The 16,597-nt window shown below is 57.3% G+C and overlaps 1 protein-coding gene across 3 annotated transcripts in view; it reads left to right on the top strand.

Moving 5' to 3' along the window:
- TNRC18 (trinucleotide repeat containing 18) overlaps positions 1 to 16,597 on the top strand; it is a 117,417-nt gene that overhangs the window by 24,954 nt on the left and 75,866 nt on the right. For all 3 annotated transcript variants that reach the window (XM_030796874.1, XM_030796875.1, XM_030796876.1), the window contains exons 3-5: positions 3,096 to 3,251; positions 6,936 to 7,079; positions 8,207 to 9,871. In XM_030796874.1, the coding sequence (XP_030652734.1) occupies positions 3,096 to 3,251; positions 6,936 to 7,079; positions 8,207 to 9,871 (1,965 nt within the window). The remainder of the gene's footprint in view (positions 1 to 3,095; positions 3,252 to 6,935; positions 7,080 to 8,206; positions 9,872 to 16,597) is intronic.

Raw genomic sequence — 16,597 nt, 5'->3', positions numbered from 1 at the left:
ACTGCCTCTGGGGGAAGACAGAGGCATGAAATCCACAAGGAGGCTGGCAGATCTGTTTCCAAGGGGTTGTGGGTGGTCACAGGTCACTTGGGGCCTGCTTGGGTAGTGTGGCTGTTGGAGGCTTCTCTGGGGCCCAGGGAGGCCCGAGGTGGGAGTGAAGAGGAGGGCTCTAGGAGGCCTGGGAGTTCGTGCCTGAGGGGCCAGGCGGGAAAGGGGCAGGCTCAGGGATGTGACCAGGGAGAAGTTTGTCTGTTCTGGAGAGTGAGGTGGGGTGGGGGCGCCGGCCTCATCGCCGTAGCTGAGTAGGGATTGTGTGTCCATTTTACAGAGTTGCAAACTGAGGCCCTGAGAACGGCACTGCCTTGCTGGGGATGCTGGGGGTTCCGGGCTGCCCCGCCCAGCCTGGGAGGAGGGGCTTTGGGTGCCGTTGAGTCCTGTGGTGGGCAGGAGCCGTTGGCTGGCATCCGGGCCTGGGTGCTGCTGGGCGGGTTTCACAAGCCCGGGCAGGGGCCGGCCTGCGCCGCTCGGCTTCCGTGCAGCCTGGGGCAGGAAGAGCTGGCGGCTGATGTAAGCTCTTGCGCAAACCCTGGCTGCTGGCTTCCGGAGCCTTCTACCCACCCGCCTGCCACAGCAAGGCGGAAGCCCGGGGCTCGGCAGGGCTTGGAGGCCCTGCTGCCCCGGCTTGGGCCACATGGATGGACTGACTGGCCACCGAGGCCCTGGGGCCCGAGGGCTTGGCGCTGGAGTCCGGTGAGGGGGCTGGGCCTGGCTGGACTGGAGTGTTGGGGGCTGGACACGGGGCGGTGGTGACAGGGCATGTGGCCAGAGGGCACCCCTTGCTGCTCTGCCCACTCCTGTCTTTGGGGCCCAAGGTGGAGGCCCTGCCCTTCTCTGCCTCAGTTTCCCCACATGTACCCCAAAGAAGCTGGGTTGTATATTCCGGGATCCTGTGCCCCTGGGAGGTGGTCAGTGAGCACTTGTATACAGGCCCTTTGTTGGGGAGAATGGGGGCACTGGGGACCCACAGGCTGGACTGGGATCTGTGAGCTCCCGCAGGCTGGACTGGGGCCATCTGGGAGCCCGCATCTCCTGCAAAGCCACGTAACTTACCCCATGCCCCCTGTAAACAGTGCTCACAACACAGGGACTTAGAGGAGGTGGCTCTAGGGTACACACGGAATCCCTCCGCTGGGGGCTGGCCAGTGGTAGTACCCGGCTGGAGGTGCTTTGCTGCCACCTCCTGAGGGCATTGCTTGGAGGATTTGAAATCAGCTGCACGGTGCCTGGTGCATGCCAGCTTTTAGTGAATGGGTGCCATGGCTGGTTATTGTTATTATTTATATTTTGAGTCCAAGTCTTGTTCTGTCGCCTGGATTGGAGTGCAGTGTTGTAATTGCAGTCACAGCTCACTGCAGTCTCCCAACTCTTGGGCTCAACCCATCCTCTCGCCTCAGCCTCCAGAGACTATAGGCAGGAGCCACCTTGCCCGGCCTGTTGTCATTATTTATCATTATATTGTTTTTTTTTTTTGAGACGGAGTCTCACTCTGTCGCCCAGGCGGGAGTGCAGTGGCACGATCTCAGCTCACTGCAACCTCCACCTCCTGGGTTCAAGCGATTCTCCTGCGTCAGCCTCCCGAGTAGCTAAAATTACAGGTGCCCACCACCACACCCAGCTAATTTTTTGTATTTTTTTTTTTTTTTTTTGAGATGGAGTCTCTCTCTGTTGCCCAGGCTGGAGTGCAGTGGAGCGATCTTGGCTCACTGCAACCTCCGCCTCCCGGGTTCAAGCGATTCTCCTGCTTCAGCCTCCTGAATAGCTGGGACTACAGGTGCCCACCACCACACCCAGCTAATTTTTTGTATTTGTCTTTTTTGTAGGGGGCGGGGTTTCACCATGTTGGTGAGGCTGGTCTCTAACTCCTGACCTCGTGATTCGCCTGCCTCGGCCTCCCAGAGTGCTGGGATTATAGGCGTGAGCTGCCGCGCTCGGCCTCATTATATTGTTATTGTGGTTGAACACATGCTTCCTTCCTTATCATTCCCAAAGGGAGGCATTTTTATCCCCATTTTGTTGATGTGCAAACTGAGACCTGGTAAGGGAATCCCCGTGCCCCAGGGCCTGCATGCTTCTCTCTGACCTGTGACCCAGAGGCCTGCCAGGGTCTTCCCTTAGAGGGGATGGTGTTTGGGGCTTGTGGGACAGAGCCCCTTGGTGGCAGCTGGGAGGCACCCTGTCCGATGTGAGCCTGGCCATGTGGGGCATGGCGGGGCTAGCTGTGGCTTCCACCCAGGCCCTGCTGATTTCCATCATCTTTCTGAGCTGCAGTCGGCCCCGTGGCCCCTATTGGCAGTGACCCCGGGTGCGTGGGGCCTGCCGTCTGGAGGGGTTGCCCTCGATGGGGCTCCCTTAGCGGCCCCCATGCCTGCCGCTCCATCACGGATTCATTCCCGAAGTCACTGTGGCTTGGTGGTGCCAGCCATGGGCTGGGGGACACCCTGCAGGGCTGCATTCTGAGTCCCTGCTTTCTGGCTGTGTGAGCTGGCACTTCCCATCTCCAAGCCTCACCTTCTTTTTCTGTTAAATGGGCACACGGGGCTGGCTAGGGCTGCTGTGGGAGGTCATTCTCTGGCTGGAGGGTGGGTGTCCTCTCTGGGCCTGCAGAGCTCAGCATATGAGCCCCCCGCCTGTGAGTCCCCCATCGCTTCGCCCTGTGGCCTCTGGAAGTCCCAGTGCCCCACCGACTTCAGGATTCCCCCCTGCAGATGGGGAGAATGGTGCCAGGCCAGATCTGGGCTGGTTGGGTGGCAGCAGTGGAAGGCCCTCCTCCGAGGGTGCGGGGTGCCCAGGGCTGAGGGTCTGCTGTCGGGGGCTTCCTGCCGTCTTGTGCTTTCTCAAGCCCTGGGTCTGGGTGGGTTGACCCAGGCCCATCCTTCGGCCCAGGGATGGGGCCAGAGCAGGGGAACCCTCTTTGGTCTCCTGGCCAGCATCAGCTCCACACAGGTGGGGAGAGGCGGGGGTCTCGGGGCGGTGGGCCAGGGCGGCGGCACTGGCCTGGTTATCTGCCTGATGGTCCTCCCAACTTCTCTCTGCAGGCGAGACCTTCTTGGGCAGTTTCGTGGCCAGCGGGATGGGGCCCTCGGCCTCGTCTCATGGGAGCCCGGTGCCACTGCCCTCTGACCTCTCCTTCCGCTCCCCAACCCCTAGCAACCTGCCCATGGTGCAGCTGTGGGCTGCCCACGCCCATGAAGGTAAGGAGCATGTCGGGGTCAGGGCTGAGGGCTTTTGGGCTGACGTCCCAGCCACTCTGGCCACTTCATGTGCCCCTCTTGTCATCACTGAGCTGGGGCTGGTGGGCCCCAGGTCACCTGGCCTCCCTGTTGTTTCTCAAACGCCCAGGGCTTCTTCTTGTCACTGTCACAGTGCATTTGTATGAGCTGTTCCCTCTCCTTTCAGCTTGATACCCCATGCCACAGACCACCTTCCAGCCCTCCGGCTCAGCTCAGAGACCCCCTCTTCCCCACCCCCTTCCATCACTTGCTTGTGACGACAGATTATCTGATCATTCCTGAACTACCCGCTTTCCCACTGGAGTGAGCCCTGAGTGCAGGGCCTGGTTTGATCTAGTCAGCACTGTATCCCTGGTGCACAGTAGGCTCATTAATAATTGCAGGAGCAGGCCGGGTGTGGTGGCTCACAGCTGGAATCCCAACACTTTGGGAGGTTGAGGTGGGAAGATCACCTGAGGGCAACAGTTCGAGACCAGCCTGGGCAACATAGCAAGACCCCATCTCCACAAAATTACCCGGAGCGGGGTGACCTGGGGCTGTTGGGGCCTCTCTTCTTTTGCATTTCTGCAGCTGTGCCCCTCAATGTAGCGGCTCTGCAGGCCTGGCTTCCCCTGCGCCGTGAGTAGATTCTGGATTTCTCTAGAGCCTCACTTTCATCCTCTGCCTGCAGAGGAATGGGCCTGCGGACCTCCGAGCTCCTTCGTCTCCTCTGGCTTTGACAGGTTCTGGATGTTGGGTACTAGGTACCTCCTCCCTCCTCCCTCCTTCCTCCCCCACCTCCCTCCTCCCAGGTGTCCTGTAGGTGCTCGTGGTTCCTGGAAGGTTGCAGCCCTGGAGCTCCTGCTGCAGGCTTAGGGCTCTTCCGGCCCTCCCCAGCCACTCTACCTTCACTTCCTCCTGCGGGGCCAGGTCTGACCGTCATCCCAAATCCTGCGGCTGCTGCATTCAGCCCAGGAGGAAACGGGTTCAGCCAGAGGCGTCCCCAGCCACAGGACCCCATCCAGTCCTTACAGTACTTTGCCCATTGTACAGATGAGGTCAGCGAGTCTGCTCCTCCTGGACACTCTGGGGAAGGCATCTGAATCCAGGCACAAGGGTGCCCGGCCTGCACAGAGTGGGCCTTCTAGGCTGGGGTCCCACCTGAGCCTCCCACTTTAACCAGCCAAGGCAGGTGCCAGAAGATCTGGACGAGGAGAGCCTGCCTCTCGGGACTGTCTGCCACCAGCTTGCTACCTCTCTGTCCCTGAGACTTTTCTCTTTGGCCAACAAATCCTAGTGATGACTGCAAACACACAGGGTGCTTACCACAGCCCAGTGCACACTCAGCTCACTTCGGCCTCAGAGCCAGCCCTGCCTGGGGGAGGGACTGTTAGGCCCTTTTTTTTGAGACAGGGTCTTGCTCTGTCACCCAGGCTGGAGTGCAGTGGTGCGGTCTCAGCTCACTGCAACCTCTGCCTCCCAGGCTCAAGCCATTCTCCCACCTCAGCCTCCTGAGTAGCTGTGACTACAGGTGCACACCATCACGCCCAGTTAACTACTGTATTTGTTTTTGGTGGAGTCGGGTTTCACCATGTGTCCCAGGCTGGTCTTGAACTGCCAGGCTCAAGCGATCCTCCCACCTTGACCTCCCAAAGTGCTGGGATTACAGGCATGAGCCACTGCGCCCAGCCTATTAAGCCCATTAGGTCCATTTTACACATGGGAGAGCAGAGACGTGATGCCTGTGTGGGAGTGCTGTTTTTGTTGTTGTTGGTTGTATTTTATTTATTTATTTATTTTTTGAGATGGAGTCTCGCTCTGTCACCCAGGCTGGAGTATAGTGGCACGATCTTGGCTCACCGCAACCTCTGCCTCCCGGGTTCAAGCGATTGTCCTGCCTCAGCCTCCTGAGTAGCTGGGATTACAGGCGTGCGCCACCACGCCTGGCTAATTTTTGTATTTTTAGTAGAGACGGGGCTTCACCATGTTGGTCAGGCTGGTCTCGAACTCCTGACCTCATGATCCACCCAACTCAGCCTCCCAAAGTGCTGGGATTATAGGCATGAGCGACTGCACCAGCTGAGAGTGCAGTTTGAATGATTGGATGAGAGAACAGGTATCGGGTAGCCCTTTTGTTTGTGGGTGTTGTCCATGGCATGATTGACAAGGCAGTGCTGGAGAGAAGACATTGGCCCAGTGGGCCAGGGACAGGTCCTGCATCCCTGGCCTCAGCAGGGGCAGCTGGGTATGGGGTACCTGAGTCCCTGAAAGATCTCTAACAGGCCTGGGATCCCATAGGACTCTGGGCTCAGGCAGAGAATCAGGACCCTTACCCAACATCCTAGCACCTGCCTGCCTCTTAGGGCTGCCATTCTGTGTGCCCTTTATAAAAAAAAAAAACAAAAAAAAAACTATTAAAATTTTTTTTTTTTTTTTTTAATAGAGATGGGGTCTCACTATGTTTCCCAGGCTGGTCTCAAACTCCTGGGCTCAAGCAATCCTCCCCCATCGGCCTCCCAGAGCGCTGGGATGAAAGGTGCGAGCCACTATGCCTGGCCTCTGTGTGCTGTCTTAGGTGACTGCTCCTCTCTCCATGGCTACCCCTTCCTTCTTTGTCCTGCAAGGCCCCAGTTCTGTTTATTTTTATTTTCAAAAAATTCTGAGCCGGATGTGGTGGCTCACACCTGTAATCCCAGCACTTTGGGAGGCTGAGGTGGGTGGATCACTTGAGGTCAGGAGTTTGAGACCAGCCTGATCAACATGGTGAAACCCCATCTCTACTAAAAATACAAAAATAAGCCGGGTGTGGTAGCAGGCGCCTGTAATCCCAGCTCCTCGGGAGGCTGTGGCACAAGGATCTCTTGAACTCAGGAGGCGGAGGTTGCAGTGAACCGAGATCCTGCCATTGCACTCCAGCCTGGGCCACAGAGTAAGACTCTGTCTCAAAAAAAAAAAAAAAAAAAAAAAAAAATTCTGAATAGTTGAAGTCAGCAGGTCCTGATGCTGGTGCTGGGCATTGCTGGTGGGGGTGGGGGGGGGGGCTTTGGGGAGGCAGGGAGGATCCTTGGTGGGAGGAATTCCTTCCTGGCAGCTCCTGCCCGGGAGACCCAGCAGCTGAAGATGCTGGGTCCACTGAGGTTCAGAGAAGGCAAGTGACCAGCTTGGGGTCACACAGCAGAGAAAGGGCCCGTGTTAGGCTGAGCTGGGAGTCCTGGCTGCAGGGTTCGATGGCCTCGGTCCAAAGCCAGGCAGCTCTGCTGTATCGTCTTGGGCAAGTGGCCTGGTCTGAGTTTTCTCGTCTTTAAAGTGAGGACATTAAGTCTCTTCCTTATAGGTTGTTTTTGAGATTTAAATGAGGATGACAGTGGCAAAGCTCTCGGTCGTGTTTGGTAGACTGTTATCAGGCCCTGCTAGTTGGATCCATTCTGATCCTCTTTCTGGGGGTACTGGAGACCCCAATCCCCCGTGAGAGCTGTCTGGGCCTGGAGAGAGACCCAGGGTTGGGGAGCAGGGGAATGCATTGCCCTGAGGAGCTGCTGTTAAACCTCGAGGCGCCCTGCACCAGTGGTCGGCTGCCAAAATAGTTTATTTCCAGGAGCTGGAAGGAAGCTCCTCGTGGGCAGCACATATTGGCCCGGCCCAGCTTTTCTCTTTTCTCTGTTACAGGCTTCTCCCACCTGCCCAGCGGCCTGTACCCATCCTACCTCCACCTGAACCACCTGGAGCCCCCCAGCAGTGGGAGCCCCCTCCTCAGCCAGCTGGGTCAGCCCAGCATTTTCGATACCCAGAAAGGTCAGGGGCCAGGAGGAGGTAAGACTGTGGAGTCCGGGGTGGCGGGTGGCACAGGGGCCTTCTGAGAGGCTACTGGGGCCTTTGGCAGCCTCCAGGTAGCCCCCAGCTCTGTCCAGGATGCTGGCTTTTTTTTTTTTTTTTTTTTTGAGACAGGGTCTCACTGTGTTGCCCAGGCTGGAGTGCAGTGGTGCGATCATAGGTCACTGCAGCCTCAAACTCCCAAATGATGCTGCTGACTCAGCCCCCCAAGTAGCTGAGACTGCAGACGCACCCCACCACACCTAGCTGACTTTTTAACTTTTTGTAGAGGTGGAGTCTTGCTGTGTTGCCCAGGATGGTTTCAAACTCCTGGCCTGAAGCAATCCTCCTACCTCGGCTTCCCAAAGTGCTGGGATTACAGATGTGAGCCATTGTGGCCTAAGATGCTTTTTTGAGACCTGAGTCCCTAAGACCCCCACAGGCTCCTTGGGCCCGCCCACAGCCCTGGGTGCCTTCTGGTCACACTCTCCTCTTAGGGGCCCTGCTAGGCCTTTTGGGCAGCTCTGAACACAACCTCTGGTTTCTCCTTTTACAGATGAGGAAACAGGCTCGGGAAGGGTAGATTTAAACTTGGTTCTAGGTATTTCCAGAGCCCACGCTCTCTAGGGCTGGGACACCCATTTCTTCTTGCTCTGGGGGGATGCCTTGCCTTGGTGTGAAACCTGGGGGCTCCCTGCACCAAAACAGTTTAATTTCCAAGAAAAAACACTGGGCTAAGTGCGGCTCACGCCTGTAATCCCAGCACTTTGGGAGGCGGAGGCAGGTGGATCACCTGAGGTCAAGAGTTCGAGACTAGCCTGATGAACATGGTGAAACCCACCTGTATTAAAAATACAATAATTAGCCGTGCGTGGTGGGGTGCGCCTGTAATCCCAGCTACTCGGGAGGCTGAGGCAGGAGAATCGCTTGAAACCAGGAGGTGAAGGTTGCTCTTGGGCCACTGTACTCCAGCCTGGGCGACAAGAGCGAGACTCTGTCTCAAAAAATAAAAACCAAAACACTGGGGGAGGCTTGGGTTGGTCCAGCCCCCTCTCAGGGGTCCCCCTCCGCCCAGGCAGGGGTGGGAGGTGACGCTCGCTCACTGCCTGCTGTTGCCTTCTCCGTAGACGGTTTCTACCTGCCCAGCGCGGGGGCTCCGGGCTCCCTGCACTCTCACGCACCCTCGGCCCGGACCCCTGGCGGCGGCCACTCCTCGGGCGCCCCGGCCAAAGGCTCGTCGTCGCGGGACGGTCCAGCCAAGGAGCGGGCGGGCCGCGGCGCGGAGCCGCCTCTGCTGTTCGGCAAGAAGGACCCGCGCGCCAGGGGCGAGGAGGCCTCAGGGCCACGGGGCGTGGTGGACCTGACCCAGGAGGCGCGCGCCGAGGGCCGCCAGGACCGGGGACCCCCGCGCCTGGCTGAGCGCCTGTCGCCCTTCCTGGCTGAGTCCAAGACCAAGAATGCGGCGCTGCAGCCGTCGGTACTGACCATGTGCAACGGCGGCGCCGGGGACGCGGGGCTGCCCGCGCTGGTGGCCGAAGCGGGGCGCGGGGGCGCCAAGGAGGCTGCCCGGCAGGACGAGGGCGCGCGGCTGCTGCGGCGCACGGAGACCCTGCTGCCCGGGCCGCGCCCCTGCCCCTCACCGCTGCCCCCGCCGTCCGCGCCCCCCAAGGGGCCTCCCACACTCCCCGCGGCCACCCCCGCCGGCGTCTACACCGTCTTCCGCGAGCAGGGCCGCGAGCACCGCGTGGTGGCGCCCACCTTCGTGCCTTCCGTGGAGGCCTTCGACGAACGCCCGGGGCCCATCCAGATCGCGTCCCAGGCGCGCGATGCCCGGGCCCGCGAGCGCGAGGCTGGGAGGCCAGGGGTCCTGCAGGCGCCCCCCGGCTCCCCGCGGCCTCTGGACCGGCCTGAGGGCCTGCGCGAGAAGAACTCAGTCATCCGATCGCTCAAGCGGCCGCCCCCCGCAGATGCCCCCACGGTGCGGGCCACACGCGCCTCCCCGGACCCCCGCGCCTACTTGCCTGCCAAGGAGCTGCTCAAGCCCGAGGCGGACCCGAGGCCCTGCGAGCGTGCGCCCCGCGGCCCAGCCGGTCCTGCAGCCCAACAGGCCGCCAAGCTCTTTGGCCTGGAGCCCGGGCGCCCCCCGCCTACCGGCCCTGACCATAAATGGAAACCCTTCGAGCTGGGCAACTTCGCCACCACGCAGATGGCCGTGTTGGCCGCGCAGCACCACCACAGCCGCGCCGAAGAGGAGGCCGCCGTGGTCGCTGCCTCCTCCTCCAAGAAGGCCTACCTGGACCCTGGGGCTGTGCTGCCCCGCTCAGCGGCCACCTGCGGCCGGCCCGTCGCTGACATGCATTCTGCAGCCCACGGGCCTGGAGAGGCCTCGGCCATGCAGAGCCTTATAAAGTACAGTGGCAGCTTTGCCCGGGAGGCCGTGGCCGTGCGCCCTGGTGGCTGTGGCAAGAAGAGCCCCTTTGGAGGTTTGGGCACCATGAAACCCGAGCCTGCGCCCACCTCTGCGGGTGCCTCCCGAGCCCAGGCCCGACTCCCACACTCCGGAGGCCCTGCAGCGGGCGGCGGCCGGCAGCTGAAGCGGGACCCCGAGAGGCCTGAGAGCGCCAAGGCTTTCGGGCGCGAGGGCTCTGGTGCCCAGGGTGAGGCAGAAGTGCGACACCCGCCTGTTGGCATTGCAGTGGCTGTGGCCCGGCAGAAGGACAGTGGCGGCAGTGGCCGGCTGGGGCCTGGGCTAGCAGACCAGGAGCGCTCTCTGTCGCTGGGTAACGTCAAAGGTAGGTCCTGGGTCCTACCCCAGCCCCTTCCTTTCCTTGTTCTATATCACCCCGACATTCCATTTCTCCCTGTCTCCCTTCCCAGCTTCCCTGGCACACCGTCACCTCTCCCTGCCTTCCAAGCACCGTTTGTCCTTTCTCTCATTCGTGGGCTGTGGTCGCTCTTGGAAGTTTATTGCTTTTTCCATTGTACACATAGAAAAATGTGTAAAACGCAGAAAAAGAGAACAAAGAAAAAGGACCATTATGTTTTCTCAATACCTGAGTCCTTCTGAGTCTTCTCCTGAATTCATTTTACTGTGCAATATGCTTCTACCTGCAGAGCCGCTGGTGCGGGTAGGATCTTGGGGCTCTGTGCTGTTTCCCGTATATTACAGTGTAGGCCTTTTCCCTTTGCTATTGCTAAGTCTTTATAAGTATCATTTTTTTAATGGCCTTGAATGTTCTGTTGAGAGCATGTACCATGGTTCAGTTTCCCACTCCCTTGGTGGGCGTTTTAGTTTGTTCCTTCTCCGATGTTTTGTGTTCAGAACGTTGCTTTCAGTCTTTGTGTGCATTGCACCTTCGTGATATTTTTAGTCATTTCCGGAGAATAGATGGTCTTGAGAATAGACAAATATCAAACCTTCAATTTGAAGTCATCAAGGCACCTAACTGTTCCTTACCTATTCCAGTGTCCTCGGTACCTAGCCAGCCTGGACTCTGTCATGTAGTAGGTGTTTGATGGATGAGTGAATTAGTGTTTGAGGAACAGACAGAAACTGGGGTTCCAACATCCTCACGGTCTTGATACTCAGTACTTGAGTGATGTTTTAGGTAGGTAGAGAGTTTACGTGCCTGTAAGTGGTTTATGAGTCTCTGTTATATTTTGGATGCTTTAGAATTGTTTTATTTATTTATTTATTTTTGAAACGGAGTTTCGCTCTTGTTGCCCAGGCTGGAGTCTAATGGCACGATCTGAGCTCACGGCAACTTCCGCCTCCCAAGTTCAAGTGATTCTCCTGGCCCAGCCTCCAGAGTAGCTGGGATTACAGACATGCGCCACCATGTTCGGCTAATTTTGTATTTTTAGTAGAGACAGGGTTTCTCCAAGTTGGTCAGGCTGGTCTCGAACTCCTGACCTCAGGTGATCTGCCTGCCTTAGCCTCCCAAAGTGCTGGGATTACAGGCATGAGCCACTGCACCCGGCCTGTTTTATTTATTTTTAGTTTACAAATTATTATTTTGTTTTAGAGATAGGGTCTTGCTCTGTCACCCAGGCTGGAGTGCAGTGTTGCAATCATAGCTTACTGTAGCCTTGACCTCTTGGGCTCAAGTGATCCTCCCACCTCAGCCTTCCAAGTAGCTGGGACCACAGGTATGCGCCACCACGCCCGACTAATTTTTTCTTTTTCTTTTTTCTTTTGGAGACAGAGTCTTGCATTTTGCCCACACTGGAGTACAGTGGTGCCATCTTGGCTCACTGCAACCTTCGCCTCCTGGGTTCAAGCGATTCTGCCTCGGTCTCCCCAGTAGCTGGGATTACAGGCATGCATCACCACACCTGGCTAATTTTTGTATTTTTAGTAGAGATGGGGTTTTGCCATGTTGGCCAGGCTGGTCTCAAACTCCTGACCTCAGATGATCCGCCTGCCTTGGCCTCCCAAAGTACTGAGATTACAGATGCGAGCCACTGGGCCCAGCCAGTTTTTTCATTTTTTTGTAGAGATGGGGTCTAACTGTGTTGCCCAGGCTGGTCTCGAACTGCTGGCCTCAAGTGTTCCTGCTCTGGCCTCCCAAAGTGCTGGGTTTACAGGGTTGCGCCACTGTGCCTGGCCACAACTCTGTTTTTTTTTTTTTTTTTTTTTTGTTTAAAACTGTTGGAGCCAGGCAGGCCTGGGTGGCAGAATGAAACCCAGTCTCAGGGAAAAATAAAATTAAAATTAAAAAAATAAGAAGGTTGATAATTTCAGTAGGGGAGGATGGTGCATTTCTGTAAGTTCTGAGCATTTCTGCAGAGCTTGGCTGGCTGTTGAATTTCCTGTGTCCCTCGTCTAGTTTGCTGTTGGGGTTCCTCCTGGGATTTGGGGGAGTTCACATCTGAGGTGTGTTTGTCGGAACTCCTGACTTGGTCTGTCCAGAAGGCAGCCCACTGTTGAGCCAATAGTCCCACCCGCGCGGTTCGGGACCGAGGCCGTGTTTAGCCTGCGTGGTGTGGGGTCGCAGGCTGGGGTAAGGGCCAGGGAAGCGACTTCCGGCTGTTCCTAGCTCGTGGGACTTCTCGACAGTCAGCCTCTGCCCCCAGCCCCCAGCCTACGTCCCATGCTCACCTTCTGGGAGCTCACACCTGTCCCGTGGTCTGGGTCCTTGTTTGTGGCACCCACAGGGCTCCCTTCCCTGCATGTCCCAGACTCTACTGCAGGCTGCATAGGATCTTGGGTGCCCATCTTCTGGGGCTCCATCCTTCCCCGGCCTGGCCTTCCGAGCCTACCTGGGCTTGGGTCTTGGTCCATGGCGAGTGGCATGGCTGGGTCCCGTCACCGCCACCTCCTACTTCCACTGTCTCAACCTTCTTTTCCGAGACAGCCCAGTAGGGCACAGGTCACCCTCGTCACACCAGCCCCACCTCCCCAATGTTTGTGTACACCATGGCTGCAGAGGACCCTGTAGATGCCCCTCTGTGTTCCCCTCCCAGAGTCCACCCAACCCTCTACTTTGAGGATGGGGGTCTGGGCCTCTCTGGCTGAATCTCCTACCTGTGTCACTTTTTTTTTTTTTTTTTTTTTGGAGATAGAGTCTCGCTCTGTCACCCAGGCTGGAGTGCAGTGGCACAATCTTAGCTCACTGCAACCTCTGCGTCCTGGGTTCAAGCGATTCTCCTGCCTCAGCCTCCCGAGTAGCTGGGACTACAGGCGCGCGCCATCACGCCTGGCTAATTTTTGTATTTTTTAGTAGAGACAGGGTTTCACCATATTGGCCAGGCTGGTCTGAAACTCCTGACCTCAAGTGATCCACCCGCTTCAGCCTCCCAAAGTGCTGGGATTACAGGTACCGCATCTGGCTTTTTTTTTCCTTTTCTTTTTTTTTTTTTTTGAGACAGAGTTTTGCTCTGTTGCCCAGGCTGAAGTGCGATGGCATGATCTTGGCTCACTGCAACCTCCGCCTCCTGGGTTCAAGTGATTCTCCTGCCTCAGCCTCCCAAGTAGCTGGGGTCACAAGCGCCCGCCACTATGCCCAGCTAATTTTGTATTTTTTTTAGTAGAGATGGCGTTTCACTGTGTTGGTCAGGCTGCTCTCAAACTCCTGATCTCAAGTGATCTGCCCAACTTGGCCTCCTGAAGTGCTGGGATTACAGGCATGAGCCACCGCACCCAGCCAGCTGTGTCACTTTCCCACCACCCTGATGCCTGCCCCAGCCGGTCCTGAGTATCTGGTGCTGGACCTCCCGCCTGCAGCGCCCTCCCACTTCCTGCACGGCCACGTCTCCCCATCTTCTGTGCCTTCACCTCCCTGTGGAGCCGCCTTGGACTGGGCCTGTCTCTGGCCGAGCTCCAGATGCTCCTGCCTTCTGGGGACGGCCCTGAAGTCTTTGGATTTTGAGTTGGGAGGTGGGGCTCTGTCAGGCTTGTCTTGGAATTCTCTTCATCCAGCCGGGCTGGCTCAGGGTGAGCGATGCTCAGTGAGTGTTTGTTGACCGACTGAATGAACACCCTGCTCTGTGCGGAGCTCCTGGGAGCCAGGGAAGCCCCGCTACACTCTGACTCTGAGGCTTTGCATGAGAACCTGCCTTATTCTGGGACAGAAGGAGGGAGGGGCCAACAGCCCTTGGATTGGTGGTGGCCAGCTTGGTGATGGAAAAGGTCTCCTGCTCAGAGGTTTGGGGCTGTGGCCCCCTGGGAGGCAGGAGATTTCTTTGAGACTTTCTCTGGAAGGATCCTCCTGTCACATGGGATGGCACCTTTGTTGGGGGCTCACGGTCACTGGAGTCCATCTGAGATCCCAGAGTACCTGTCTGTGCCCAAGAGGCTGTGAGTGTGTATGTGTGGGGGAGGGGGCCATGTGAATGTGAGGGAGGGAGGGAGGGTGTGCCAGAGGTTTGGGATGAGATATTTGGGAATTTATCTGAAGCTGCCCTTCTCTGTTGGTGCTGATGTTTGAAAAGTAGATGACTGGTTGGGGGCCGGGCATGGTGGCTCATGCCTGTAGTCCCAGCACTTCAGAAGGCCGATGTAGGAGAATCACTTGAGCTTAGGAGTTTGAGGCCAGCCTGGGCAACCTAGCAAGACCTTGTCTCTACAGAAAATAAAAATAGGCCGGACATGGTGGCTCACGCCTGTAATCCCAGCACTTTGGGAGACCGAGGCGGGTGGATCACCCGAGGTCAGGAGTTTGAGATCAGCCTGGTTAATGTGGTGTAAAACCCCGTCTCTCTAACTAAAAATAGAAAATTAGCCAAGCGTGGTGGCACATACCTGTAATCCCAGCTACTTGAGAGGCTGAGGCAGGAGAATGGCTTGAACCCGGGAGGAGGAGGTTGTAGTGAGCTGAGATCATGCCATTGCACTCCAGCCTGGGCAACAGAGCAAAACTCCATCTCAAAAAATAAAAAAATAAAAAAAAAAATCATCAGGGTGTGCTGGTGTGCCCGTAGTCCCAGCTACTCAAGAGGCTGAAGTGGGAGGATAGTTTGAGCCGAGGAGGTCAAGGCTGCATTGAACTGTGATTGCACCACTGCACTCCAGTCTGGGCAACAGAGTGAGACCCCGTCTCTAAAAGAACCAAAAAGTAGGTGGCTGGATTCTTTCTCTCCTTAAAAAAAAAACCCCATAAGAACTGGTCATTTGTTTCTGGGCAGTCCAGCCTGAGTGCTGAGCAACTTTGAAAGGAGGAAGGAGAAAGACGCCCTGGGATGCCTGTGTCTGGGCAGTTCCCCCACTGAGGACAGTCAGGTTGTCACCCCGGTCTCCTGGGGTCTCGCCCCAGTCTCTTGCTTTTTGGAGCGAGCCCTCTGCCTCTGTCAGTGGGTTTAAGTCCAGGCTCTGCCCTTTGTAGCTACGTAACCTTGAACAAGAGCCTCGAGCCCTCTGGGCTCTGGGGGCAGCTCATCTGCTTGATGCTGGGTAGGCTGATGGGCACGTAGTAGGTGCGTTATAAACGCCTCTTGTCTGCTCATATTCAGGCCTTAGGGTCTTAGAATGTGCCTGCCTGTGCAGGGGAGCCCTGGGTCCTCCTGTTCTCACATAGGATCTAGGTCTGGCCTTGGGGCCTTGGACCTTGAGATGGGTGAAGGACAGGCATTACCTACATTTGTGAGCCCCACGCAGTCAGAGCCCCCATGCCCGAGAAGCCAAGAACGATAAGGGGCATCCTTGCCAGATGCGGCGGCTCATGCCTGTAATCCCAGCTGTTTGGGAGGCCAAGGTGGGCAGATGGCTTGAGCTCAGGAGTTGCGAGACTAGCCTGGGCAACATAGTGAAACCCCGACTCTACAAAAAAAATAAAAATAAATCATCCGAGCATAGTGGTGTGGCACCTGTAGTCCCAGCTACTGGGAGGCTGAAGCAGGGGAGGATCACTTGAGCCCAGCAGGTCGAGGCTGCAGTGAGATCGCACCACTGCGCTCCAACCTGGGTGGCAGAGTCAGATCCTGACCAAAAAAAAAAAAAGAAAGCAATCGTTGCCATTGAGCCAGCAGCCCGGATGAACAGACAGCACCATGAGGTCTCCTGTGAGGGCATGGACTTGTGCAGAGGAGGGGCTGTTACTCTCCCTGTTCAGAGATGGGAAGACTGAGGCCTGCAGGGATGAGGCAAGGCTGAGTGGGGAGCCCTGAGCTGAGCTTTGTCTCCTACCTCTTCACTGGCCCATCACCTCTAGGGTGGGGCCAGTTCTGGGAGAGAGGGGCTGTGGGGATGTCCTCACCTCCAGCATCACAGGGGGCGGCTGGGGGTGCAGAGCTGGGTGTACGCCATGGTGTTGGTGACAAGCCTGCTGGGGCCTCTATCCAGTCACGCCCCCACCTCCCCCACCATCCACTTCCCCGTACCCCTGGAGAGCAACCCTGTGTGGAACTGCTCAGAGAGAGGCCAGGAAGGAGTTGCCATGGGAACGGGGCCTCTGCGTGAGCCTTGGGCTACTAATGGCTGCAACGTGGGGCGCGTGACCTGTGAGTGGAGTCGTTAGCGCCGCAGACTCGGGAGCTTTTGCTGCAGGACACCCTCACTCTACCATGGGCCCTGGGGTGGGGCTGGGCCTCCAGGCGGCCTGTAGATGAGGGGCGGCAGTGATGTGGCTGGAGAGGGCCCTGTGGCACTCCCTGTGTGGGGCCGTGTATGTTGGTGGTCAGCAGGGCCGACTTGGACGCTGATCCCAGCCATGACGCCTCCATGTTAGTTCTTGTGACTTGGGCATGTTTCTTTATCTCCCTGTGCCTCAGTTTCCTCATCTGGAAGATAGGGATGAGGGCTGGGATCTGCCTCCTGGGTTGATGGTGATTGAATGAGTTCATATGTGCAAAGTGGCCTGGGGCCCTGCTGGGCACAGGGACAGCCTTTGTTTATTTATCCACTTTATTTTATTATTATTATTATTATTTTATTTATTTATTTATGAGATGGAGTCTCACCCTGTCGTCTAGGCTGGAGGGCAGTGACGTGATCTCGGTTCGCTGCAATCTCCGCCTCTCAGGTTCAAGCGATTCTCCTGCCTCAGCCTCCTGAGTAGCTGGGATTACAGGCACCTGCCACC

Source organism: Nomascus leucogenys, chromosome 17 (genome assembly GCF_006542625.1).
Source record: "Nomascus leucogenys isolate Asia chromosome 17, Asia_NLE_v1, whole genome shotgun sequence".
Taxonomy (NCBI): Eukaryota; Metazoa; Chordata; class Mammalia; order Primates; family Hylobatidae; genus Nomascus; species Nomascus leucogenys.
The sequence above is the reverse complement of the archived record's forward strand: the minus strand, read 5'-3'. Positions and strand labels throughout refer to the sequence as shown.